This window comes from Heteronotia binoei, chromosome 4, assembly GCF_032191835.1.
Source record: "Heteronotia binoei isolate CCM8104 ecotype False Entrance Well chromosome 4, APGP_CSIRO_Hbin_v1, whole genome shotgun sequence".
Taxonomy (NCBI): domain Eukaryota; kingdom Metazoa; phylum Chordata; class Lepidosauria; order Squamata; family Gekkonidae; genus Heteronotia; species Heteronotia binoei.
In genome coordinates, this window is record NC_083226.1 from 185,714,371 (window position 1) to 185,741,513 (window position 27,143).

Genomic DNA, 27,143 nt, shown 5'->3' on the forward strand with positions numbered 1-27,143 from the left:
CCTGAAGGGAAGGGGATGGTGGAGTTGAAACAAAATGATGTTTTGTTGGTGGTGTTTGGAACTCTATCGAGTAGCCTCTCAAAATGATGTTTAGAACCCATTTGTCCGTGGTTATTTGTTGCCAGTTCTCGTGAAATGGAAGAAGCCTGGAAATGTGTTGACTTGGTAAAGGTAGAAAGTCAAAGAGACTGCTTTGATGAAGACGCAGCCTTTTTAGGTGGTTGTGGTCTCTGTTGTCTCTGGTTAAAAGATTGCTTCGGAGGAGGAGCCTTACGTTTCCAGTATTCAGATTGTCGAGGAGATCTGGAACGTTTAAACGGCGTTGGTTTCCATGGTCTGGGCTTATAGCTCTGCTGTTGTTGTTGTTGCGCTACCCCGAGCCTTTTTGCTCGTTTGCGGCTGTCGTCCACGGTGGTCAGTATATCGTCCGTTGTGGCATTAAAGAGACCTTGGCCGTCGAAGGGAAGGTCTTCGATTTTAAACTTAAGATCAGGCTGCAACGAAGAGGACCGAAGCCAAGCGTGTCGTCTTAGGGCAATTGAGGCAGCCATCGCCTTTGAAGTGCATCCCACAGAGTGGCGGATAGTATTTATCTGTTGCTTTGAAACCCTGTTGAGCTCCTGTAGCAGCTTGTAGGCTTGTTTCTGGGAAGGTTCAGGTAGGGCAGAGACGAGCGTATTTAGTTGGGAGGAGATATTGTGGGTATACGCGGCGAAGTATGCTAAATAATTGTTGATTTTGGCATTCGCCGTAGAAATTGAATACATTTTCCTTCCCAGGGTGTCTAATTTCCTGCCTTCCTTCTCAGGAGGTACAGGGTGACGAGTCTGTTTCGATTTGGAAGAAGAATGAACTATCAGAGAGTTCGGGGCTGGATGGCTAAAGAGAAATTTCGACTCCATTGCTTGAATCCTGTAAAGAGATTCAATTCGTTTTGAAGTCGGGGGAATAGATGCTGGGTTGTCCCAAGCTTCTTTGATGGCCTCTAGGTGTACCGGTAACATCGGCAGAAAGGAACCAGCAGGTAAATCTGAGTGCACCAAGTCGTGTACTACGTCTGTTACCTTGGGTGCATCTGAGGTGAGGGTAACGTTAAGTGCAGAGGCCATGTTGGCAATCAAGTCCAAGTATGTCTTTGCCCCTTCGGAAGGTGACAAATCCGCGGGTTTGGCGATATCCAAGGCAGGGGATCCAGGGGACATCGACTGTATCGAGTCCGATGATTGTGCGTCGGATTCGGCATCAGAGTCAGGTTCGGGTGCCGGTGGGTCCGGTCTGGTTGGAGTCGTGCTTTTAGGTCTGGTTGGACTCGTGCCTTTAAGCTTAGAAGTCGAAGTGGAAGGAGTCGGAGATGGCTGTTTTGTTAGTTGCTTACTCCGTTGGACAGGAGTCGCTTCCTTGGATTGGTTCCTGTGGTAATCGGTACGGTACCGAGAATGGTGGTAGCCGCAACATGCATGGGAATCCATTGATGGAGACCTCGAAGCGTAGTGGCGTCGTCTCGGGGACATAGATGGAGACCGAGACCTTGGGTTGTAGCGATAGCGGTCCCTCCCCCTACTAGGGGATCTCTCCGGGAAACGCGTACGATGGTACCGATGTCTCTCGATGCTGGGAGACCTGGCTGGGAACCGATGGGTATCAAAGTACCTATAAGCGTCATGTCTGTATTGGATGGGATTCGACATATCGCGGAAGGATCTAGGGTTGATGTGCTGTTGAGTCCACTGCAACGGGTCTCGGATCTTCTCCAGCGAAGGGTCTGGTATGGATCCTTGTAGAGAAGGGGATCGGGACGGAATCGGAATAACCTCTTCCGTCTGGTGATGCGGTGATTCCGTAATCGGGGTGGTCACTTCCTGGGTATCGGTTCCGGGTGTGGAGGGCTCACATTGTCTGTCAGGCTCGTGGGCTTTCTGTTGTTCCGAAGATTTGTTCGGGTCGGTAGGTCTTCTCGAGTCCTTCGGGTCGGTAGATTTTTTCGGGTCCTTCGGATCGGTAGATTTCCTCGAATCCTTCTGGCCCTTCGGATCGGAGTGCTTGTGTTTCTTAGTGTGCTTCCCACTTTTCGTTTTAGTAGACGCGGCCGTTAGTTCTGACGTTCTCGCGCCGTCGCCGGCTTTCGCGGCATCGCCGGGCTTATGCTTGCTGGGAACAATGGCCACTGAAGCTGCCGACCGTGCGCCGTCTCCTTGGGGAGTCAGGAGGGGAGGCGACTTACTCACAGAAGAAGATTGAGACATTTCAGGGTGAAGCACAGACTCCATAAGATGGCTTCTTAGTCTAGCGGCTCTGTTTTTGCGCGCCTGTTTGCCGAATTGAAGGCAATGCGCACAGGCGTCCACTTTATGGGTTTCTCCCAAGCAGAATAGGCAAAGCGAATGTCCGTCTGATGTAGGGATTTTCGCCCTACAACGCGAACACCTTTTAAAGGTTATTTTACTGTCTCTTCCTTCCATACGCCCGGGGGGGGGGTAGGGGAAGGGAGGTCTGAGGTAAAAGCGGGGAAGATATTTATGCTTTTTTTTTTTTTTAGAGAGTATAAGAATGTAAGAAAAAATAGCGAGGGAAATAGAATAAAGAGGAAACGTGAAGAAACGGAGGCTAGATGTTTGAGGTAAACGAGGAGCGCAGCGAGGTAAGACTATCCCGGGCGGCGGTTGGAAAGAAACTGAGTGGGTGGGGCGCCTCCCTCTCGCTCCAGGCATGCGCAGTGGATGCCTGCTCCCCAGAGCGAAAGGGAGTGCGCGCCAAAAATAACGCCTAGGCTAGCTTTTAAAATCTCCGAGGTAGGGTTCGTCCTGACGGGAAAACCCATGTGTGGGACTGCACAGAGACCACGAAGAAGATCTGCAAGCTCATCAGCTATGCCAAACACTAGTCAGAACAACATAGCAGAAACCTACAATCAGGGCTAACTCTACCTAATTAAAAACAAGCAAGTAAACTCTTTCATGTCACTTTAGAAAAGACGGTCTTCCTCACGGAAAGCTGGATACTTGGAGTGTGTCTGAAGGAGCACCTTTTTATAAACAAATGATAAATGGATCCGTTGGTCAAACACAGACTCACAAAGTTGGAGGGGATGTAGGATCAGCCTAGACTAGAGCATTCCCGACAAGTGTCTGTCTAGTGCAAGGGTAGGGAACGCTGGCTCTCTAGATTTTCTTTTGCCTACAACTCCCATCAGCCCCAGCCATTGGCCATGCTGACTGGGGCTGATGGGAGCTGTAGACCAAAAAAAAAGCATCTGGAGAGCCGACATTCCCACCGCTACTCTAGGGAGCTGATTCCACTGCTGAACAACTCTTACTGTAAAACGTTTTTCCTAATATCCAGCTAGCATCGTTCCGTAATTTAAACCTCGTCTACGGCGCTGCTTTCATGAACCTGAGCCACACAGGCAGGTCAAGTCCCCCACAGGAAACCACCATCCGACACTCACCGTTGATGAGGAAGAAGAAAGCTCCGGTCTCATTGGCCACGGCTCGAGCAATCAGGGTCTTCCCTGTACCTGGCGGGCCATACAGCAGGATCCCACGGGGAGGCTGGGGAGGCACAAAGCATCTGTTCGGTATCCAGACGAGCGTGGATGTCCAGGCAAGGTTCCTGGAACCCGCCTCTCGCCAGCACCACAGGGAAGCCCACACTGCTGGCACCTGTGCAGCAGGTCCTACAGAGCACACAGCGGAGTGCTCGCGTGAGATCCGCTTCCTGCACGTGAGGCATGTCTTCTGCTCACATGGGAAATGACCCCAGCTCTGACAGGAGTAGGAAATGGGTTCCTGGTCAAGGTCACGCTGCCTACCTTCACGCCGATGGCCTTGAAGAGAGCCGGGTGCCGGAGAGGGAGCTCCACCATCTCTTTGATCTGAGCCAGTTGCTTGCGGCAGCCGCCTATGTCATCGTAGCCCACTTCGTTAAGAGATTCCTCTTCATCCTGCCAGGGAACAGACAACAAGGGCACAAACGATCTAGAAACCAAAGGCATCTACCAGTAAGGTCTACTCATTTCAGAAGTGAGGAGTCAGGGACGCATGAAGCCGCCTTACAGCAAACTAGACCATCGGTCTATCCGAGTCAGTACTGTCTACTCAGCCCGGCGGCAGCTCTCCAGGGTCTCAGGCTGAGAAAGGTCTTTCACATCACCTATAACCTGATCCTTTCAACAGGGGTCGTATCTGCTTGCGAAGTGGAGGCCCCACCACTGAGCCACAGCCCCTCCCCAAGTCTGCAAGGGATAGATGAGGACAGGACTGAAGCAGCAAGAAACCCTGGATGACCACCCTCCTGTTCCTCAGAATCCTCCTCCCTGAGCACTTCCTTCCCATTCACAACAGGAGGGGGTGGCGGCTACAGGCACAGCCAGCTTCAAGAGGGGGTTAGATAAAAACATGGAGCAGAGGTCCATCAGTGGCTATTAGCCACAGTGTGTGTGTATATATTGGCCACTGTGTGACACAGAGTGTTGGACTGGATGGGCCATTGGCCTGATCCAACATGGCTTCTCTTATGTTCTTATGTGACACAGAGTGTTGGACTGGATGGGCCACTGGCCTGATCCAACATGGCTTCTCTTATGTTCTTATGTGACACAGAGTGTTGGACTGGATGGGCCACTGGCCTGATCCAACATGGCTTCTCTTATGTTCTTTTGTGACACAGAGTGTTGGACTGGATGGGCCATTGGCCTGATCCAACATGGCTTCTCTTATGTTCTTATGTGACACAGAGTGTTGGACTGGATGGGCCACTGGCCTGATCCAACATGGCTTCTCTTATGTTCTTATGTGACACAGAGTGTTGGACTGGAGGGGCCATTGGCCTGATCCAACAGGGCTTCTCTTATGTGACACAGAGTGTTGGACTGGAGGGGCCATTGGCCAGATCCAACATGGCTTCTCTTATGTGACACAGAGTGTTGGACTGGATGGGCCATTGGCCTGATCCAACAGGGCTTCTCTTATGTTCTTATGTGACACAGAGTGTTGGACTGGATGGGCCCTTGGCGTGATCCAATAGGGCTTCTCTTATGTGACACAGAGTGTTGGACTGGAGGGGCCACTGGCCTGATCCAACATGGCTTCTCTTATGTTCTTATGTGACACAGAGTGTTGGACTGGATGGGCCACTGGCCTGATCCAACAGGGCTTCTCTTATGTTCTTATGTGACACAGAGTGTTGGACTGGATGGGCCATTGGCCTGATCCAACAGGGCTTCTCTTATGTTCTTATGTGACACAGAGTGTTGGACTGGATGGGCCACTGGCCTGATCCAACATGGCTTCTCTTATGTTCTTATGTGACACAGAGTGTTGGACTGGAGGGGCCACTGGCCTGATCCAGCAGGGCTTCTCTTATGTTCTTATGTGACACAGAGTGTTGGACTGGAGGGGCCGTTGGCCTGATCCAACATGGCTTCTCTTATGTTCTTATGTGACACAGAGTGTTGGACTGGAGGGGCCATTGGCCTGATCCAACAGGGCTTCTCTTATGTGACACAGAGTGTTGGACTGGAGGGGCCATTGTCCTGATCCAACATGGCTTCTCTTATGTTCTTCTGTGACACAGGGTGTTGGACTGGATGGGCCATTGGCTTGATCCAACAGGGCTTCTCTTATGTGACACAGAGTGTTGGACTGGAGGGGCCATTGGCCTGATCCAACATGGCTTCTCTTATGTTCTTATGTGACACAGAGTGTTGGACTGGATGGGCCACTGGCCTGATCCAACATGGCTTCTCTTATGTTCTTACGTCCTGATGACACCTGGGTTTTTTGGCCACTGTGTGATACAGAGTGTTGGACTGGATGGGCCGTTGGCCTGATCCAACATGGCTTCTCTTATGTTCTTAAAACTGACAAGGGCCTTCTCTTGAAAGGAAGGCAAAGCCACTGGCTATCAGCAGCATTCAGAGTCATCTGCCACAGCATCTACATTAATCCAAGGATCTGATCTTCTCACTCTACAGCCTTGTCTACTCCCATGCCAAACCTGGTGTGGCAGGGCAGAAATCCCCATGGCAGAGAACATGGTATGTGGCATGTTGCTGATGGCCAGTGGCTCTGCTTTCCTTCTCAGAGAACCTCCAAGCTCCCGCCACCCTGAAGAACAGCTGACCCCATTTCCTTATGGCTGCCCCCAAAAGAGGCAGGGAAATCCAGCCCCCTCCACTCACCTCTCGTTTGATCGGCTCTCCCTCACAATGAATGACAGTGTCTGGAGCTACTATGCAGTAAGGGCTGGGGTCTGTCTCCACCACTTTGAACTCCACAGCACGCATCCCTCCACGCACCAGGAAGATGTCCCCTAAAAGCATCAGCATGTCAGCACAGGAGAAGACAAACCACCCACACCTTAAAGAGGAGCTCTCTCCATGGCTACACACACAGTAATCTCCCAAACACGGCAAAATTCAGGACTAGGGAATCGGTGAAAGCTTCCAGATGTACTCTACACTATACAAATCATGGAGCAGCAGCACACAGCCAGTGATGCGGACAGCCCCTCCCCAAAGGACACAGGAATTGCAGACGTTGCTGCCGTAAGCAAAAGGAAGCTGATAACGCTGCAAAGGGGAGCAAATGAAAAACGAGATTCACGGCTTTAGCTAGAGTGAATACAGGGAGGCACTGCCAATGATCTGCCACAAGGGCAAAAGTTCCAGATTTTATTTGGATTTCATTTTTAAAAAATATTTTATCCTGCCTTCCACCTTGAAGTTAGTCTCTGATATCAGTCAACTTAAGAAAAAGCTGTAACAAAGCAATTAAAAGGGCAGCAAAAATCAGATATTATACAACATGAAGGGCTTAATGCAGCATCCACATGTTTACTTAACAATTTAAATAAGCACCAAGTCAATACACAAGGAGAGAGAATCCCAGCAGCACGACTGTCCCCAAACGGTCACCCTCTTATTTTTCTAGGTGGGGAAGCCATCCAATAAAGAGTTTAACCAAGCAGAAATGACATTCTGGGAAAGCTCAAGAGCTGGTCTCTTTCAGAAGAAGCAACCCCCCTTCCCTTCCACTCCAGGAGAAGTATTTCAATAAGCCCTTCAAGGCCACTGAGCGGCAGAGCACTATGTGCAGAATATTTCTTTCTGTAAATCTGTCTACCTGCCCCAAGCCTGCAGTGATAAAGTGGCTCAGGTTTCTTGCCATTATTCCTGGCTCTGAAAACCAGGGGGCAGAGAGCCAGTGAAGCTGTAGCTCATTTGCATAATTCCCCAGCAGCCTCTGTTGAAGACGGCTGTCAACTCAAATTAAACACAGAGGTAGGACAAACTCCTCCGTACAATCAGTACAGGGGAAAGATTCCAGACCCAAAAAGTAACAGTGATTGGAGAGCACTGCCACCTTTTACCAAAGCTCTGAAGGTCACTTAAAGGTGCAAGGATGAAAGACTGCCAAATGAGGTAATAATGTAATAGCTGGGGACAGAATCATAGAAGAGTTGGAGGGGACCTCCACGGTCATCTAGTCCAACCCCCGGCACTATGCAGGAAACTCACAAACACCTCCCCCTAAATTCACAGGATCTTCATTGCTGTCAGATGACCATCTAGCCTCTGTTGAAAAACCTCCAAGGAAGGAGAGCCCACCACCTCCTGAGGAAGCCTCTTCCACTCAGGAATCGCTCTAACGGTCAGGAAGTTCTTCCTAATGTTGAGCTAGAAACTCTTTCGATTTCATTTCAACCCAATGGTTCTGGTCCTACCTTCTGGGGCCACAGAAAACAATTCCACACCATTAGAAAACAATTTCACACCACAGTGATATTACTGTGGGGGTCTGCTGCAGCTGACCAAGCCAAGCAGACGACTTTGATGAGATTCTCTTACAACAAACTGCAAAGTTCTCAGAGAGAAGGGACACAGTGGTCATGGGAGATTTCAATTTCTCGGATAGCTGTTGGAAGCCCAACTCTGCTAAAAACGAAAGGTCAAATGAATTCCTGACCTGTCTTGCTGACGACTTCATTTTCCAGAAAGTGGAGAGGGAAACCAGGGGATCTGCTCTCTTGGACCTGATTCTCACCAACAGGGAAGAATGGCCTGATGAGGTGGAAGGAGTGGGCACCCTGGGTTGTAGTGACTATATGATTTTGAAATTTACAATCTTTGGGAAGGGAAAAGCTGTACATAATCAGATGTTGGACTTCAGGAAAGCAACTTTTGAGTGAGGCTGGGTAAAATCCCGTGGTCAGAATGAAATATTGAAGGCTCAATCACAAATTATTCCTATGAGAAGGAAAAATGGGAGGAGCCTGAAGAAGCCAAGTGGCTCCATAATCAGCTCTCTAAAGACTTGAGAAATAAAAAAGACTCCTTTAGGAAATAGGAGGGCCTTATAACCAAGGAAGACTATAAACAAATCACCAGTGCTTGTAGAGAAAGAGATAGGAAAGCTAAAGCTCAGTATGAGCTTAGGTTAGCAAGAGATGCTAAAAACAAAAAAAGGGTTATCAAAGATTTCAGGTTTTCATGGCTGGTAACATCATTAGGGTTTGTAGAATCTTTTGGGCTCAAGTGCCGTGTTCTACTGGAGAAAGTTTTCCTTCCAGACGTTTCGTTCTCAGCTGCGGAGAACATCCTCAGTGGCGTTGCAGCCGGAGCAGGCGCTCAGACCTTCTTGGCTGCTGTGCATTGAGTGGGGCCAGGGCTGCTGGAGAGCTGCTATTTCTAGGCTGGAAGGGGTGTGATGAAAGGGCACTCTGAGTCTCTGATTCAGAGAGAAGGGCAAGGTCTCAGAACAACCAGCAAATTCCACAGAACAATCAGCACAGTCAACAACCATCTTCCTTATCTTCAACCCCCTTCCAACCCTCCCAGCAATTAACACGGAACAATGGTCACATTCAACAGCCAGTTTCCTTATCACTACCCTTCCAGGAAGCCCCACCAAACAATGGGCACATCCACAAACCAATTGCCCTTTCATCACACCCCCTCCAGCCTAGAAATAGCAGCTCTCCAGCAGCCCTGGCCCCACTCAACGCACAGCAGCCAAGAAGGTCTGAGCGCCTGCTCCGGCTGCAACGCCACTGAGGATGTTCTCCGCAGCTGACAACGAAACGTCTGGAAGGAAAACTTTCTCTAGTAGAACACGGCACTTGAGCCCAAAAGATTCTACAAACCCTAATAAAAAAAGGGTTCTTTTCTCATTTAAAGTACAAAAACGAGCAAGGACATGGTAGGCCCCTTGAGAGGGCAGGAAAATGAAATTGTAACAGGTGCTTAAAAGAGGGCAGAACTGCTCAATTCCCACTTTCCCCCCGTCTTCTCTTGTGAAGGAAACAGGGCTCAACATGGCAAGCACAGAAAGTAAGAAGAGGGAAGGGAGTTGCAACCTAGGGGTAGTCCATAAACACCAAGTTTCTTTAAACGAACCCAAGTCCTCAGGGCCAGATGAGCTGCATCCAAGGGTACTAAAAGAACTTGCAGATATAATTTCTGAGCCTCTAGCCATTATTTTTGAGAATTCATGGAGAATAGATGAGGTGCCTGGAGGTGGGCAAATGTTGTCCCCACCTTGAAGAAGGGGGAATAGGAGGATCCTGGTAACTACCGACCCGCCAACCTGACATCTATTAATGGAAAAGTTTTAGAACAAAACATGAGTCAGAATTTAGAAAAGGTGGACGTGATTACTCAGAACCAGCATGGGTTTCTCAAGAACAAGTCATGTCAGACTAACTTATCTTTCCTTTTGAAAAAGTGACTACCTTTCTGGATCGGGGAATGCTATAGACATAGTTTGTTTTGATTTAAAGTAAGGCCATTAATACGGTTCCACGTACTATCCTTCTTGACAAGTTGGTAATATGTAATTTGGATCCTGTTACTGTTAGGTGGATCTGTAACTGGCTGATAGATCGCACCCAAAGAGTACTTGTGAACGGGTCCTCATCCTCTTGGACAGGAGTGACAAGTGGAGTGCCTCTAGGATCTGTCCTGGGACCTGTTTGGTTCATAGAATCATAGAGTTGGAAGGGAGCTCCAGGGTCATCTAGTCCAACCCCCTGCACAATGCAGGACCTGTAACACAACCTATAATGCAAATACCTACCCCAAATTCACAGGATCTTCATCGCTGTCAGATGGCCATCTAGCCTCTGTTGAAAAACCTCCAAGGAAGCAGAGCCCACCACCTCCCGAGGAAGCCTGTTCCACTGAGGAATCGCTCTAACGGTCAGGTAGTTCTTCCTTATGTTGAGCCAGAAACTCTTTTGATTTAATTTCAACCCACTGAAATCAACATTTTTATCAATTATTTGGATGAAGGAATAGAGGGAATGCTTATGAAATCTACCGATGATACTAAATTGGGAGGGGTTGAAAACACAGAAGACGACAGAAACAGGATACAGGATGACCTTGACAGGCTGGAAAACTGGGCTAAAACCAGTAACATGAATTTTAACAGGGATAAATATAAAGTTCTGCATTTAGGCAGGAAAAATCCAATGCATGGTTATAGGATGGGGGAGACATGTATCGGCAGTAGTCTGTGCAAAAAGGATCTCGGGGTCTTAGCGGACCATATGCTGAACATGAGTCAACAGTGTGATGTGGTGGCTAAAAAGGCAAATGCAGTTTGGGGCTGTATCAACAGAAGTCTAGTGTCCAGATCACGTGATGTGATGGTATCGCTTTACTCTGCTCTGGTAAGACCTCACCTGGAGTATTGTGTTCAGTTTGGGGCACCACATTTTAAGAAGGATCTAGACAAGCTGGAACAGGTCCAGAGGAGGGCGACGAAGTTGGTGAGGGGTCTGGAGACCGAATCCTATGAGGAAAGGTTGAAGGAGCTGGGGATGTTTAGCCTGGAGAGGAGGCGGCTGAGAGGTGATAGGATCACCATCTTCAAGGACTTGAAGGGCTGTCCTATAGAGGATGGTGCGGAATTGTTTTCTGTGGCCCTGGAAGGTAGGACCAGAACCAGTGGGTTGAAATTAAATCAAAAGAGTTTCCAGTTTAACATGAGGAAGAACTTCCTGACCATTAGAGCGATTCCTCAGTGGAACAGGCTTCCTCCTTGGGATGTGGTTGGCTCTCCTTTTTGGTTTTTGAACAGAGGCTAGATGGCCATCTGACAGCGATGCTGATTCTGTGAATTAGGCAGATCATGAGAGGGCGAGCAGGAAGGGTTGCATCAGTGCTTCGTTCTTGTGGCCCCTTCTTATATACCCAGGGAAATGCCGATTGCCACTTTGGGGTCAGTCAGCAGTTCTTCTCCAGGCCAGTCTGGCCAGGGATCCTGGAGGGTTTCTGCCATCTTCTGGGCATGCAGCAGGGGTGTCACTGGGTGTGGGGAGGTACTTGTGAATTTCCTACACTGTGCAGGTGGGTGGAACGGATGACCCTGGAGGTTCTTTCCAACTCTATGATTCTATAAGTAATTTGGGTAGCAATCAACACACCATAATGTCTCTCAATAATAAATTATTAAAAAGTTAAGCGTTTTCAGTATTACAATGTTTAGCTTAATATCTAAACATGCTGGCAGTCCATGAGAGTCTCTGTCCAAATAATATAGATCATTTACTACACAATTTGTTTTGGGGGGGCGGGTTACCTTCAACATATATTTTTGCCTACCTCTGTAGCGCATACACACACACACATTAAGGTAGCATAGGGTACAAGCAGTTTGTCATTCATTCTCAAGTACTGGGTATATCTGCATTTTTTCTTATAGAAAAGGGAGCTGTTTTTCTCTACTCCCCCCCCCCTGTAGTTTCAAAACATGCAGAGATTTGACATCTCTATATAAGGCAGACCAAAAGAAGAACTACTGCACACAGCGTGCAGCTGGCAAGGTGAGGCAACAGCTGATGGAGGTGAACTGAAAAGGGTGCTGGGCAGATCTATGGAGAACAGGTCTCCTGTTGGCATCAACTATCACAGCCAAACTGGGTCTCTGGATTTGCAGGCAGGCTGCCTCTGATGACCAGGTACTAGAAGGGCATCAGTAGGGGAGGGCTGTTGTGTGCAGGTGGTGCTTGTGGGCTGCCTACATTGCTGGAAACAGGATGCTGAACATGATGGGACTATTCATGGGATCTAGCAGGCACAGCTAAAGCCTAAACAAGCAATGAATAGAAACTCCTGTTACCCATTCCAAATAGAAAACGCTAGTCTGGTGACCACATCAGCAGACCAGAGCTCATTACATATAGCAGGAAGCCAATGGAACGTTTTCCCCTTAGGGATGAAGCAGTCTGATAAGTGCAATTAGCCAAAGACCGCGGCCCAGCAGCAAAGTTCTGCAGCTTCGACTCACAGCTTCGCAGCGTGTTTTGGTGCCATTACCTTTTCTGATTGGTCTGTAGGCTTCCAAGAAGTATGGCTTCAGATAGACCTCAAACAGGTTCCCTGTGATCCCTTCCACTGTATCATCAATGGGCAGCACATGGATGCGTTTGCCATACTTGACATCTGGACACGGCTGGATGCTGAAAAGCCAAGAATGTTTCCTGTGACTCAGGCACTGTTTGGAATGTTTCTGCCCAGTGTTTAGCAGCTAAAGCCATGCCTAACTTCCTGGTATTGATGAAGAAAACAGGCCAATAGTACCTCCCATCCCTTATTGCAGAACTTCCTATGCTGAACCACAGCCACCCAGACTGACTAGTCTTTCTTAGCCACAAAGACTGGCCTACTGCAGAAAAACGTCTCATAATACTACCCAAAAAAGCAATTTATGCCAAAATATCTGTAGTCCACAGATTTTCACAGCCTGAGCACTGGGGAAACATAGCAGCCTCATCTTCCCCATGAGCTCTTATCTTCTTGCATCAAAGTTCTCCACTGGCCCTCACCAAAAAATAGATAAATGCAAAGTCTGTAAATGCTGCAGCCCTCCAAAACACTACAGTTAGAGAAAAAGCAAATCCATGCTCTCTGCAATCCCTTCAAATGAGTATTCTAGAATTTCAGGTAAGCTGAAGATGCTCCACCTTTGTGAAGAGACATCAAAAGCAAGGAAGCAGAAGCACTGGGTTTGCTTGGGCGCCCCTTCTGTTAAAAAGAGCCAGGAAGATATATCTCTCTTTGGATCTCAGCTTCCTAACAGACTACAGCCAGAGTGTCCCTGGCTTCAGAAGCTTCCACCTGGCTGTTCTAGTCTCTGCTTCCTCTCTTTCCCAGTAAGACGCAGATGACTTGGGAGACCATCTCCTCTGATCTGCCTTAAGATTTTACTCTACCCATTGACTGGGGCAAACTGATATCCTCTTCTTAATAATAAGGAAAAGGAAAGGTCCCCTGTGCAAGCACCAGTCGTTTCCGACTCTGGGGTGACACAGTTTTCAAAACGTTTTCACGGCAGACTTTTTACGGGGTGGTTTGCCATTGCCTTCCCCAGTCTTTTACACTTTACCCCCAGCAAGCTGGGTACTCATTTGAACGACCTTGGAAGGATGGAAGGCTGAGTCAACCTCCAGTCGGCTACCTGAAAACCCAGCTACCACCAGAATCGACCTCAGGTGGTGAGCAGAGAGTTCAGACCACAGTACTGCAGTACTGCTGCTTTACCACTCTGCTCCACAGGGCTGCATCTGAGTTCTGAGGAAAGGAAAGGAAAGGAAAGGAAAGGAAAGGAAAGGAAAGGAAAGGAAAGGAAAGGAAAGGAAAGGAAAGGAAAGGAAAGGAAAGGAAAGGAAAGGAAAGGAAAGGAAAGGAAAGGAAAGGAAAGGAAAGGAAAGGAAAGGAAAGGAAAGGAAAGGAAAGGAAAGGAAAGGAAAGGAAAAAGGTCCCCTGTGCAAGCACCAGTCGTTTCCGACTCTGGGGTGACGTTGCTCTCACAACGTTTTCACGGCAGACTTTTTACGGGGTGGTTTGCCATTGCCTTCCCCAGTCTTCTACACTTTCCCCCTAGCAAGCTGGGTACTCATTTGACCGACCTCGGAAGGATGGAAGGCTGAGTCAACCTTGGGCCAGCTACCTGAGTACAGCTTTCGCCAGAATCGAACTCAGGTTGTGAGCAGAGAGTTCAGACCACAGTACTGCAGTACTGCTGCTTGACCACTCTGCGCCACTCGTTAAATTCATCAACATTTTTGCACCTGAGCCCAAAGCAAAGGCTGCATCTCTCTTTTACAGCAAGAAAATCCTTATAGTAATACAGACTAAAATCTGCCAAAAAATGCAACAAAAGACACACACTCCTCCCCAAAATCTGCTACTGTGTTCACTGGTCAAATCCATGAGACATTCTGCTGGACACGCAGCTCTCACCTGATCACGTCTCCAAGGCGCACCCTCAGGTTGTTGCGCACGACTCTGTTCATGCGGATCTTCTCATCGGAACAGGTGTCATCGGACAGGACGATACACACGGCCTCTCTCCTCTTCTTCCCTTTCAGCAGGACTGTGTCTCCCCGGAACAGCTGCAGTTCATCCATTTTGGCCTGTGAAGAACAACCATGTTAAAGAAGCTATCCAATACACCCCAAAATCTACAGGCAAGTCAATGCATCAAATCCTGTCCAGAATAATAGCACATCAGACTAAAAACATGGCCAAATAAGGAGATGGATAAGACAGTGTATATTAAGAGCTAGGTCTTGAATCGTACAATCATACAGTTGAAAGGGGGACCTCCAGGGTCATCTAGTCCAACCCTCTGCACAATGCAGGAAATTCACAAATAACCCCGCCCCCCCCACTACATCCTCAGTGGGCCCCTGCTCCATGCCCAGAAGATGGCAAAAACCTCCAGGATCCCTTGTCAAACTGGCCTGGAGAAAAAAATTCTGAATGACCCCGAAGTGTCAAGCAGCATTTCCCTGGATGTGTAAGAGTGAGTCAGGAGAACTAAGCACTGATGCAACCCCTCCTCCTCCTCATGATCTGCCTGATCCTCAGAACACTGCTGCCAGATGGCCATCTAGCCTCTGTTCAAAAACCTCCAAGGAAGGAGAGCCCTCCACCTCCCAAGGAAGCCGGTTACAGAGGAACCGCTCTAACGGTCAGGAAGTTCTTCCTAATGTTGAGCCGGAAACTCTTTTGATTTAATTTTAACCCACTGGTTCTGGTCCTACCTTCTGGGGCCACAGAAAACAGTTCCACACCATCCTCTCTAGGACAGCCCTTCAAGTACATGAAGATGGTGATCCTATCACCTCTCAGCCGCCTCCTCTGCAGGCTAAACATCCCACAGTGGATCTTGCCACAGTGATCCGTGCCATGGTCACCTCCAGGCTAGACTACTGCTCCTTCAACCTTTCCGCATAGGATTTGGTCTCCAGACTCCTCACCATCTTCAATGCCCTTCTACGGACACGTTCCGGCTTGTCTAGATCCTTCTTAAATTGTAGTGCCCAAACCTGAACACAATAATCTAGGTGAGGTCTAACCAGACCAGAGTAAAGCGATACCATCACTTGCGTGATCTGGACGCTATACTTCTGTTGATAAAAGCCCAAAATTGAATTTGCATTTTTAGCTACTGCATCACACTGCTGACTCAAGTTCAGAGTACAGTCCATTAAGACCCCAGAAGAGAGACTAGATCATACGTCTTAGTTTGAAAACACACCTTTTCATTATTATTTTTAATTACCTGATGGGGGGGGGGGAAGGATCATGTTAATGTTACCCCCAAATTTGGTCCAATGAGGAGGTGCTGTTCTACCAAACGTTAGGCAGCCACACACTGCAACCCAAAGATGTAAGAATTCCGTAGGACAGAAGTGCCAGGCAAAGAGGCACTCCTCTGGGAACCAGACTTTATTTTACAAAATGTATATCTTTTACCTTTCTGCCCTCGTAAGGGCCACAAAGGTGGCTAACAAATTAAAGCAGACATAGCAGAGGTTCAGCTGGTGAGCACCTGGGAAGAGGCGTTTCTTTGACCATTGCAAATGCAGTGGTACACTGATTCTAAACTGCAGCACCCTGTGGTCTAACTACAACCCCAGGCGCACTTTCTTGGGACAGGCTCTTGTTTTTGAGTCAATGCGTGTAGGATCAGGGTGCATAAGCTCATGTACAGAATCTTAACAGCCTTCCGGACTCTTACAGCCCAATCTAAGGAGTACTACAGCTTAATATGGGCCACCGTGAATGAGTCACAAAAGCAAAGAACCTTGCTGCAGCCCAAAACCCTCCACTGCAGCATCCTATGTCATCCTGAAACCTAAGCATGCTACCGGTATAGCAACTAGCACCTCACAAAAACATACGAACAGCCCCACTGGATCCAATCAGTGGTCCATTTAATCCAGCAGCCTGGCAAACACAGTGGCGAGCCAGCTGCTCTGGAGGGCTAACCGACAGGGTGCAGAGCCTGAGGCCTTCCCTTGGATGTTGTCGCCACGTATTCAGAGGTTTGCTGCCTGCCTTGTACATGGAGGGTAGCCACTGGCAGACTAGGAGAATATGGATCTACACTGCACAGATTGAAGAAGACAAGATTCAGGTGGGTAGCTGCGTGTTGGTCTGAAGCAGCAGAACCAAGTTTGAGTTCAGTGGCACCTTTAAGTTTTATTCGCAGGGCGCGTTTTGTGGCAGGAGCTCCTTTGCATATTAGGCCACACCTCCTGATGTAGCCAGAGTTCACAGCAGGCCCTGTACTAAGGTGCTCTGGGAGATCTGGACCTGGCATTGCAAGCCGTAGTGAAACGGCTCAGGCAGAGCAGACTGAAGTTGAATCCAGCGAATCCTGTGCCTAAGTGGTGGTGGCCTTTGATGAGGCGCCATTGGTGCCAGCTTCTAGGGTCAAGAGTTTAGGGGTGCTCCCGGAGCCATCGCTGGTAATGGAGGCCCAGGTAACAGCCACTGCCAAAGCCACATTTTATCATCTTATGATGGATAAGGCAGCTGGCTCCATACCTACAGCGCAACACTTTCCCTATGAAGAAAGGTTAAAACGCTTGGGGCTCTTTAGCTTGGAGAAACGTCGACTGCGGGGTGACATGATAGAGGTTTACAAGATTATGCATGGGATGGAGAAAGTAGAGACAGAAGTCCTTTTCTCCCTTTCCCACAATACAAGAACTCGTGGGCATTCGATGAAATTGCTGAGCAGTCGGGTTAAAACGGATAAAAGGAGGTACTTCTTCACCCAAAGGGTGATTAACATGTGGAATTCACTGCCACAGGAGGTGGTGGCGGCCACAAGCATAGCCAGCTTCAAGAGGGGGTTAGATAAAAATATGGAGCACAGGCCCATCAGTGGCTGTTAGCCACAGTGTGTATATATATATATATGTATGTATATATATAAAAAAATTTTGGCCACTGTGTGACACAGAGTGTTGGACTGGATGGGCCATTGGCCTGATCCAACATGGCTTCTCTTATGTTCTTAACGGTGATCCATGCAACGATCACCTCAAGAATTGACTACTGTAACACCCTCTATGTGGGGCTGCCCTTGACTCAAATTCGGAGGCTGCAACTGGTGCAAAATGCAACAGCCAGGTTGTTAATGGAGCTGCCTGTACAGGTGCACATTCAACCTGTGCTGGAAACATTGTACTGGCTGCCTGTGGCCTTCCGGATTCGCTTCAAGGTGCTGGTCGTAATCTTTCAAGCCCTATATGGCCTGGGACCTGCCTACTTTCGGGACCGCCACATACGGCTTTATTTGTGCCCCAGAGAGCACTCCATTCAGGGTCTCAAAATCCCCTTAAGATCCCCAGACCAAAAGAGGCTCGACTGTCCAGCACTAGAGCCGGACTGTTCTCAGTAATTGCACCTGCTTTGTAGAATGCCCTCTCCGAAGACATCAGGGCTCTGCGGGGCCTGCCACACTTCCGCAGGGCCTGTAAGACCGGATTATTTAAACTCGCTTGTAACGGTTGAAGGGGGGTAGCTATTACGACAACCCCACTGAATTTTATAACTGAAACAAGAACATCAGAGTAATTAGAAATGCACATCTTGGTTTTAGGATTGCAAATTGTATGAATGATTTTATTATGTATTTTGTTTTTAATGTTTATGTGGTTTAATTTGTTACTGTTAGCCACCTGAGCCTGTCAGGGGAGGGCGGGATATAAATTTCATAAAATAAATAAAATAAAATAGAAAATAAGAGCCTTGCAAGCTCTTGGAGGATTGGCTGCATCAGGGGTGTGTGGCCTAATATGCAAAGGAGCTCCTGCTACAAAGTGAGCTCTAATTCAAGGCATAAGCTTTCCTACTTCACACTTCTGAAGCATGTATGTTCACGAATGCTTATACATTGAATAAAACTTCACTGGTCTTAAAGATGCCACTGGATTCAAACTTTGTTCTGCATGAATCTAACTCCCTTTTAAAGCTATTTACACTGATGACATCACTATATCCACAGGTACAGAATTCCACATTTACTTACGCAACAAAGTAAAGAAGTATATCCTTTTGTCTGCCCTGTACTTGCTGGTCATCAACTTCACTGGGTTCCCTCAAGTTCTAATATTATGAGAGAAGGTGAAAACGTTCCCCTCTCTCCACTCTGAAGATATTGGATTTATATCCCGCCCTTCACTCTGAATCTCAGAGCTGTCACAATCGCCTTTATCTTCCCCAGGCCCACAACAAACACTCTGTGAGGTGGGTGAGGCTGAGAGAGCTCTCACAGAAACTGCCCCAAGGCCATTCCAGCAGCTGTAAGTGGAGGAGTGGGGAATCAAACCAGGTTCTGCCAGATAAGAGAGCTATGGCTGCCCCAAGGCCATTCCAGCAGCTGTAAGTGGAGGAGGGGGGAATCAAACCGGGCTCTGCCAGATAAGAGAGCTATGGCTGCCCCAAGGCCATTCCAGTAGCTGAAGTGGAGGAGTAGGGAATCAAACCCGGTTCTGCCAGATAAGAGAGCTATGGCTGCCCTAAGGCCGTTCCAGCAGCTGTAAGTGGAGGAGGGGGGAATCAAACCTGATTCTCCCAGATAAGACTCTGCACACTTCACCACTACACCAAACTCGCTCTTTGCATACTAGTCTTCCCTCCCCATCATTGTCTTGCCTTCTATCCTGTTCACAACTCCTTGTAGAGGGGCACAATGGCAACCTTTTATGTAAAAGCGATCAACAAATAACATCAGCTATGCAGTTTTCTACTATTACATACCTGGGACAGTGACACAACACTGTTGTCCTCGTTAATTGCTTCATCAACAATTAACCGATTGGGCCTGTTCTTCTGCTTCAAAATCGCAGTTGATAAGTCATCAGCTTTGGAACTGTGATGAGAGAAATAAATAGTTGAGAATCTAGGAGACACAGAGCCACACCCATTTTCCAACCAAGTATGTCTGCTTTTGTTTCCCTCTTAACCTTATCTGTTTGAAAGGCGACTGCAGCATCTTGTACAAAGCAAGAGGCATTCAACAGCAAAGGTCAAAAGTTCTGTACTCTGCATAGCTATGACGTTTTATAGGCCAGAAATGCTCACAGACCCCCAACTGCTGCACAAAGGGATTCTGAAGAACAGCAAAAGATACGTCTGCCACAAGAGAACAGTCTCTGATATGATGAAATGGCAAGGATAACAAGTGCTGGCAAAATACTCCCAAAGCCACTGCCCCCTTTTGGATAATCCTGCGAGAGCACATCTGCTTTTACCCTCCTGCAAGGAATGAAATTTAAAACCTACTTGATTTTCAAAGACTCAGGAGACGACACCCCTAGAAAAAAACATTTTGTTCACTGCTCCAAACTAGTATTTTATAATTTCCCACAATGCCCCACCTGTGTCAGATGTCTGAGAAGGAGAAAAGATGCAGAGCAGAAAAGCCTTTCTGTATGTCCTCTTCCACTGCATAGCCCTCACAGAAGACAAACAGCCTACTCCATACTTCTTATAAAGAGACCACAACACTAATATAGGAAAGAAATGATCTCTGAAGTACACAAAGCCAAAGACAGTTTTGGGGGTATTTTTCTTTTTTGTATTTTGTGTGCGCGCGCGCGTGCATGACTGGAAATCATGGCGATTTCTGGCGACCCCTACTGGAGCATGGAGGCTGTTTTTGATACAGCCTGCCTCTGCCTCCCACTACAGGTATGCCAAGGAGGTTAAAAGCAGCACCTGGAATTACGCCCTCCATACACATATAATACAACCATGTTGTCTGTATGGTTCCCTAACAACCAAATGCCATTGATTGGTGAGTGATGGCAGTAACGGCAGGAATTCAACAGTCTTCACACACATATCCTTGCTAGCGTCACTGGGTGAAAAATCCTAGAAGCCCTCCCACTGTGTCCCCCCCCCATTTTTGCTCCTGCAAGTGCCAATCAAAGTAATGATTCCAGGAGAAGTGCTGACATGTTTAGTAGTTAAGGCTGTATTTCATGGCCAACAGTGCCCAAGACAGATGCAAAAACTTCCCCAGTATTATCACTCTGATGAAGCGTCAGCTTCAGTTTCCCTCGAGTGGAAAAACAAAATCGCTGTCAGACCACTACACAAAATCACTCAATGCACTAATGATGTATTACAACAAATCAGTTTATGTTTATCTCTTCTATAAACTCATATTTATATCTGGAAACGCATCCTTCTTTGGCTTTTGGAATCTCTTTAATTATATGATCACCAGTTCACTCCTTAAGGAACTTTGGAAAATACATCCTGACTGAGGAGGAAATTACTGCAGCAGGAGAAAGACGTACGTATATTTCGGGACTTGTATTATATTCTAATATATGATTGATTTAACACTCCTTTCTGCTTTTAGCATATATGACAACTGTATATTGCATATTGGTTTTGGACCACAAACCATATAATACCAGTTTACAGATGGGACAGACATAAACTGTTTTGTTTTAATACATCTTTAATGCATTGAGTGATTTTGTGTAGTGGTCTGAACATCATTTTTTATTTTCCACTTGACTTTTATGCTGTTCTCCGCCTCTTTTTTCCTTATTTATCGCTCAGTTTCTCTCAAAGCAAAACTCAGACACTTAAGTTTCACATTCTTCCAAAGAGAAACTGATCAGCCCGTTCAGCTTGACCCTTGTAAACAATTTCCAGCTGGCACAAAAGGCTTGGAGGGATATCACAGAAATATTTTTCTCCTAACAGGAATGACGCTTAAAATAAAGCCTACAAATAAAAACACTCAAGTAACCCACACGATGCTTCCATGACCTAAGTGAGAAAAGATGGGAACATGTACGGCCGGGGCTACGCGAGCTGCACTGGTTGCCGATTGTATACCGGGTCCAGTACAAAGTGCTGGTTATTACCTTTAAAGCCCTATATGGCCGAGGACCGGCCTACCTGAAGGACCGCCTCTCCCCGTACGAGCCCCAGAGAGCACTGAGGTCAGTAGGAAAAAACAGACTGACTACCCCTGGGCCAAGAGAAGTTAAACTACAGAACACCCGCTCACGGGCCTTCTCGGCTGCGGCCCCATACCTCTGGAACCAACTTCCAGAGGAGGTGCGGGCCCTGCGGAACCTTGATCAGTTCCGCAGGGCCTGCAAGACCACTCTTTTTAAATTAGCTTTTATGAACAGCTGAAGTACAATTCTACAACGAAGAAAATCCGCCATTAGCACTAACTAGAATAGCGTCAGTGATAATGTTATAGTTTGTTTTAATTAATGTTCTACTGGTTTTTAAGGTTAAGTTAATGCTTAATTTAATGTTCTTAATGTAATGGTTTTAATTAATGCACCATTGGTTACTATGTTGTTTATTAATGTTTTATTTATTAATGTACCATTGGTCACTGTGTTGTTAGCCGCCCTGAGCCTGCTTCGGCGGGGGAGGGCGGGGTACAAATAAAATTTATTATTATTATTATAAAAGCAGAAGTGACTGAGAGGCACCATTTTTGAATGCCGGATGAGAGTCTGTACAGAGCAGCTTGCTCTGGTCTCCCTCACTGCTATGAGGTCACGAAGAAAATGCAGGTGTGCTTTAAACATCAAAGCTGGCAGTGGCGACGAAAAACCCTTCTGACACCCACTAAGCAGAAACTTGGGAGAAGGAGATGGCACCACCCAGCTAGCCCTCCCTTTCCATTCTAGAAGCTCCTGGAAATTCAAAAACCAGAAAGCTAAAGAAACCTGAGGACTAGCTGCTGCAAGATCCAGAGCTAGTTGCACCAAGTTGTTACTTGGGAATCAGATGACATCACTATGACACTCCGGGAGCATCCAGCTTGACAGCAAAATGAGAGACAAAGAATTGCCAAGAAGAAATCTTCAGCCCATGGCACCAAGGTCAGTGTGGCTGCCTCTTCTGCCTGCTCAGAATTAAGATGCCATTTAAGCATCTTGGGCAGGCGACAGAATAGCTGCTCCAAAGAGACTAAACAGAAAATGTTGTCAGAAGGAGAACGACTGGTTAACCAAAATGAAGGTTAGCATGCTGGGCCACACACCTGCAGCAGTGCTTTGGAAGACGCTTCAATGTAGTGCTACCTGTGAGCAGGTAAGAGAAAACAGGCTATTCAGGCGGCAGCATTAAAAATAGAAGCCTGTAGCCCAAGAAATGACACCTGTGCTCTTCCAAGTAAGGAGGCCAGCGTCTCCCATTTCACCAGAGAACAAAAAGACCAGGAGGAGGAAGAATCAGGTGACAGGAGAAAGAAGCATGAATGTGGAGGATCATAACGAGAATAAAAGAGTGCATTTCTTTTCTGATTGCCACTAGCAAAGATCAGCACAAAAGAAAATGAGAGTTTCTCAGGACTTGCATTACTGAATGAAATCAGGGCACTCCCAGAGACACACAATTCAAGGAAACAATAGGCTGCACTCAAGAATAAAGATAGGCCACTCCTCCCGGCAAAATACCTAGCACTTCCTTTCTTGCTTGAGCCGCATGCCTATCTTTGAACCCAACCACCCACTTTGTCCTGACATGAATGACTCAGGTGAGCCCAATCTCATCAGATCTAGGAAGCTAAGGAGAGCCAGCCCTGGTTTGAACGTGGAAGGGGGACCTCCAAAGAAGCGAAGGGTTGCTGTGTAGAGGCAGGCAATGGCAAGCCACCCCTGAATGACTCTGGCCTTGAAAACAGCACAGTTGGTGACACTGGAACAACCTTCACATTCAGCAGGCTTTGTTATCCCAGAAAATAAAACTGGGTTAAGAGAGCAGAATTCAAGGAAATGCAAACAGAAGCCATTATGATGAAGCACAAAAAGCAGGATGGCTGGGCTTGCAATGAGTTGAGGTGAGATTCAAAACTCTTTCAATACTCACCCCCACTTACGTTTCTCAGGCCAATTTGAACCACAATCATTGATGATTTTTAAACAGGGTGATTCCTGAAATTCCCTGCACTCCCAACACTAATCCATTCGCAATTAAAACCCTGCTGGCGAGTACAACTTTAATGAAAAAAATCTAACAATGCTGAAACCTAACTAACAGCACAGGTACATAAGAGCCTTGCTAGGTCACACCAGTGAGGGACCGTCCTGTCCAGTATCCTGCCTCACCCACTTGTTTTGGGGGCTCAACAATTTGGCACAGAGGCGGAGGTCTTCTCCAGATTCTAGGGCACAGCTTACTGCCTGACTGTGGAAGTCCCCTTTAATTAACCATGGCTAGTAGCCACTAATATACCTCTCCTCCGTTAATTTCTCTAATATCCTTTTTATAGCCCATCTATGCTTGCAGCATTAAAACACTGCTGACCCCTCCCCCTTTTCGTAAAGGAGAACTAATGCTTTCTCATACCAGGGTACTGGTTAGAGTGGCAAACTAAGATCTGGGAAACGAAAGTTCAAATCTCCAAGCTGCCATGGAAGCTTGCTCTCACTCTCTCAGCCTAACCTACATCTCAGAGTAGTTAAGAACATAAGAGAAGCCATGTTAGATCAGGCCAATGGCCCATCCAGTCCAACACTCTGTGTCACACAGTGGCAAAAAAAAATTATATATATATATACACACACACACACAAAGATAGTTACAAAGATAAAATAGAAGACAGGAAAATGGTCAGTCAGTTTGTGTCCCCACTGGGGGAAAAGGCAGGGAATCAATGAAATCAATCAATCAACCTTTGATAACCAAGCAATATAAAAAGCTCAACTATCACATGTTGCAAGAAGTGTCCACCTGTGATCTTGGTTAAGAGTCACAAGTTTCCTAAGATCAGGGTTTGCTGCCCGATGCTGAGTTATGACTGCATGAACTATCCTCCAAATATTCCCTGCAGGACGGCTGCCTCCGCCAAAGGTTTGCACTCCGAGCACAAGTTCATTAGCGACGAACATTTAATTTTCTTAGTAGCAGGTCAACTCTCCTGGGACAGGATGTGTTTTGCTAAGCAGAGCAGGTGCAGCGGCACGGTGGGGCGAGGGAGATGCCCGATCTGCGCTGAGGGCTCTGCTGAAGGCACAGCAAGGTCAGTGGGTTCAATCCTTAGGTGAACCATCACAGAAAAGAAAGGGCCTCAATGCCCAGCAGATGGAGCCTTCCATGTCTGCTGCCTTCCCCTCCCCCCCATTTACGGACCATCATGCAGACCCAGGGGAGGGGGCAGGGGAACCCCCGGTTTGGAGCCCCCCCCCCCCCGCTTCAGGGTGTGCGGTCTTTTTCAACGGGATGGCCAGAACTTCCTTCGGATTTCCATGATGCTTGTCACACCCTTGCTCCTGGCTCCACCCCCAAAGTCTCTCAGCTCCGCCCCCAAAGTCCCCAGACATTTCTTGAATTGAACTCGGCAACCCTAGTTCCTGAGGGGCTGTTTTTTGAGATGTAGAGGCACCAAATTTTCAGCATAGCATCCAGTGCCTCTCCCCAAAGTACCCCCTGAGTTTCAAGAAGATTGGACCACTTGGTAGACCAACTGGGGGTCCAATTCTACCAGCCCCCAAAGAAGGTGCCCCTACCCTTCATTCTTTCCTAGGGAAGGAAGGCATTTTAAAAGGTGTGCGGTCCCTTTCAATATGCCAGCCAGAACTCCCTTTGAAGTTCAATGATGCTTGTCACTACCTGGCTCCTGGCTCCGCCCCCAAAGTCTCCTGGCTCCACCCCCAAAGTCTTCCAGCTCCACCCCCAAAGTCCCCAGATATTTCTTGAATGGGATTTAGCAACCCTAGTTCCTGAGGGGCTGTTTTTTGAGAGGTAGTGGCACCAAATTTTCAGCATAGCATCCAGTGCCTCTCCTCAAAACACTCCCCAAGTTTCAAAAAGATTAGACTGGGGTTTAATTCTATGAACCCTCAAAGAAGGGGCCCCACCCTAAATTATTTCCTAGGGAAGGAAGGCATTTAAAAGGAGCATGGTCCCTTTAAATGCAATTGCCAGAACCAATGTTCCCTCTAAGCCAGGGGTGGCCAATGGTAGCTCTCCAGATGTTTTTTGCCTACAACTCCCATCAGTCCCAGCCACTGGCTATGCTGGCTGCGGTTGATGGGAGTTGTAGGCAAAAAAAAACATCTGGAGAGCTACTGTTGGCCACCCCTGCAGTCTAAGCCATAGAGTCTTGTGAACAGAAATACTACTTTCTGAGCTTCTGGTGGTGAGCTGTTGCATCAATTATTGTGCTCTGGGGCCGTCCTTCCTGAGCTGAGACAATAATGTGTGAGCTGGAGGCTAAAAACCTGTGAGCTGGCTCACCCAACTCAGCTGAGAGGGAACGCTGGCCGGAACTCCTTTTGGAGTTCAATTGTGCTTGTCACACCCTGGCTTCTGGCTCCACCCCCAAAGTCCCCAGATATTTCTTGAATTGGACTTGGCAACCCCAGTTCCTGAGGGGCTGTTTTTTGAGGTAGAAGCACCAAATTTTCAGCACAGGATCCAGTGCCTCTCCCCAAAATACCCCCCGGGTTTCAAGAAGATTGAGCCAGGGGTTCCAATTCTGTGAGCCCCCAAAGAAGGGGTCCCCATCCTCCATTATTTTCTATAGAGGAAAGGCCTTTAAAAGGTGTGCGGTCCCTTTCAATGGGATGGCTGGAACTCCCTTCAGAGTTCCATGGTCCTTGTCACCCCCTGGTTCGGCTCCCAATATCTCCTGTCTCTGCCCCCAAAGTCTCCCAGCTCCACCCCCAAAGTCCCCAGATATTGCTTGAAATGGACTTGGAACCCTAGTTCCTGACGGGCTGTTTTTTGAGGTAGAAGCACCAAATTTTCAGCATAGCATCCAGTGCCTCTCCCCAAAATACCCCCCGGGTTTCAAGAAGACTGGGCCAGGGGGTCCAATTCTAGGAGCCCCCAAAGAAGGTGCCCCCATCCTCCATTCTTTCCTAGGGAAGGAAGGCCTTTAAAAGGTGTGGGGCCCTTTCAACGGGATGGCCGGAACTCCCTTCGTAGCTCCATGGCGCTCGTCACCCCCGGATCGGCCGCAGCGTCTCCCGTCTCCGCCCCCAGAGTCTCCCGGCTCCCCCAAAGCCGCAGCCATTTCCCGCTCTGCTGCCCCCGGGCTGGGCGGGAGGGAGGGAGCGGGGCCTTGCGAGGGGCCACCCCCTGGCTGGGCGCAGGCCGCGGGGCGAGGCCTGGCGTGACACAGCAGCCCCGGGCGAGGGGCGGAGGCGCGGCGCCCCCTCGGGCTGCTACTCACTCGGTTCCCGAGGCCATGGCGGGGCTCGGGGTCAGCGGGGCGGTTGGGGTGCGCCGGGCCTGCCTCGTCGTCTCTCGCGCTCTGCCTTTCCCTCGCACCTCAGCGCCGACTCATCGGGAGTGACGCTCCGCCCGGCGCGCTAGGCCGCACTCTGCCTAGCAACTAGCGCCGCCTCGCCCAATCAGAAAATGAGAGCGAGGCCCCGCGCGGCCAATCAGCCGGGGGAAGGGAGGCGGCCTGCTGGCGTCGGCGAATGGCGTCCCGCCTGCACCACCACCCGGCGACCGAAAGGGCCAATCGGGAAAAAAACCACCCAAAGGGAGGGGAAAAGGAACTCGCGCAAAGACCGGGCCTAGGCCGTTTTCCGCCTAGCGACGGGGCGCCGATTGGCTGCGACTGAAAAGAACCACGGGGTGGCTTGCAGCCAATCGGAAATTGCCAAGTAGATGATTGGCATGTCTGGGCGCCTGTAGGCGAAAGAAGGCCCCACGGGCTTCACCTGCGCCTGCGCGAGCAAGGGAGCCTACAGGCGAGCGTGTCCCCCGGGCACGTGTCCCATTAAAAGCAGTAGCGCCACCTCGGCGCATGCGCAGATATGGCACCGCGTTTGGCGGGGGAGGGGGTGGGAACGAAAGCATCGAGTGCGGAAGGACATGCAGCGCAGCT

General features: G+C 48.4%; 1 protein-coding gene across 1 annotated transcript in view; it reads right to left on the minus strand.

Annotated features, from left to right (window-relative positions):
* The window catches only part of VCP (valosin containing protein), a 49,154-nt gene extending 22,532 nt beyond the window's left edge, over positions 1-26,622 (minus strand). Inside the window, exons 1-7 of the mRNA XM_060236270.1 lie at positions 26,478-26,622; positions 19,067-19,178; positions 14,246-14,418; positions 12,320-12,462; positions 6,179-6,309; positions 3,809-3,940; positions 3,446-3,548 (exon numbers count right to left, since the gene is read on the minus strand). Coding sequence (XP_060092253.1) covers positions 3,446-3,548; positions 3,809-3,940; positions 6,179-6,309; positions 12,320-12,462; positions 14,246-14,418; positions 19,067-19,178; positions 26,478-26,494 — 811 coding nt within the window. The 5' untranslated portion in view covers positions 26,495-26,622. The remainder of the gene's footprint in view (positions 1-3,445; positions 3,549-3,808; positions 3,941-6,178; positions 6,310-12,319; positions 12,463-14,245; positions 14,419-19,066; positions 19,179-26,477) is intronic.
* Positions 26,623-27,143: the final 521 nt, after the last annotated feature.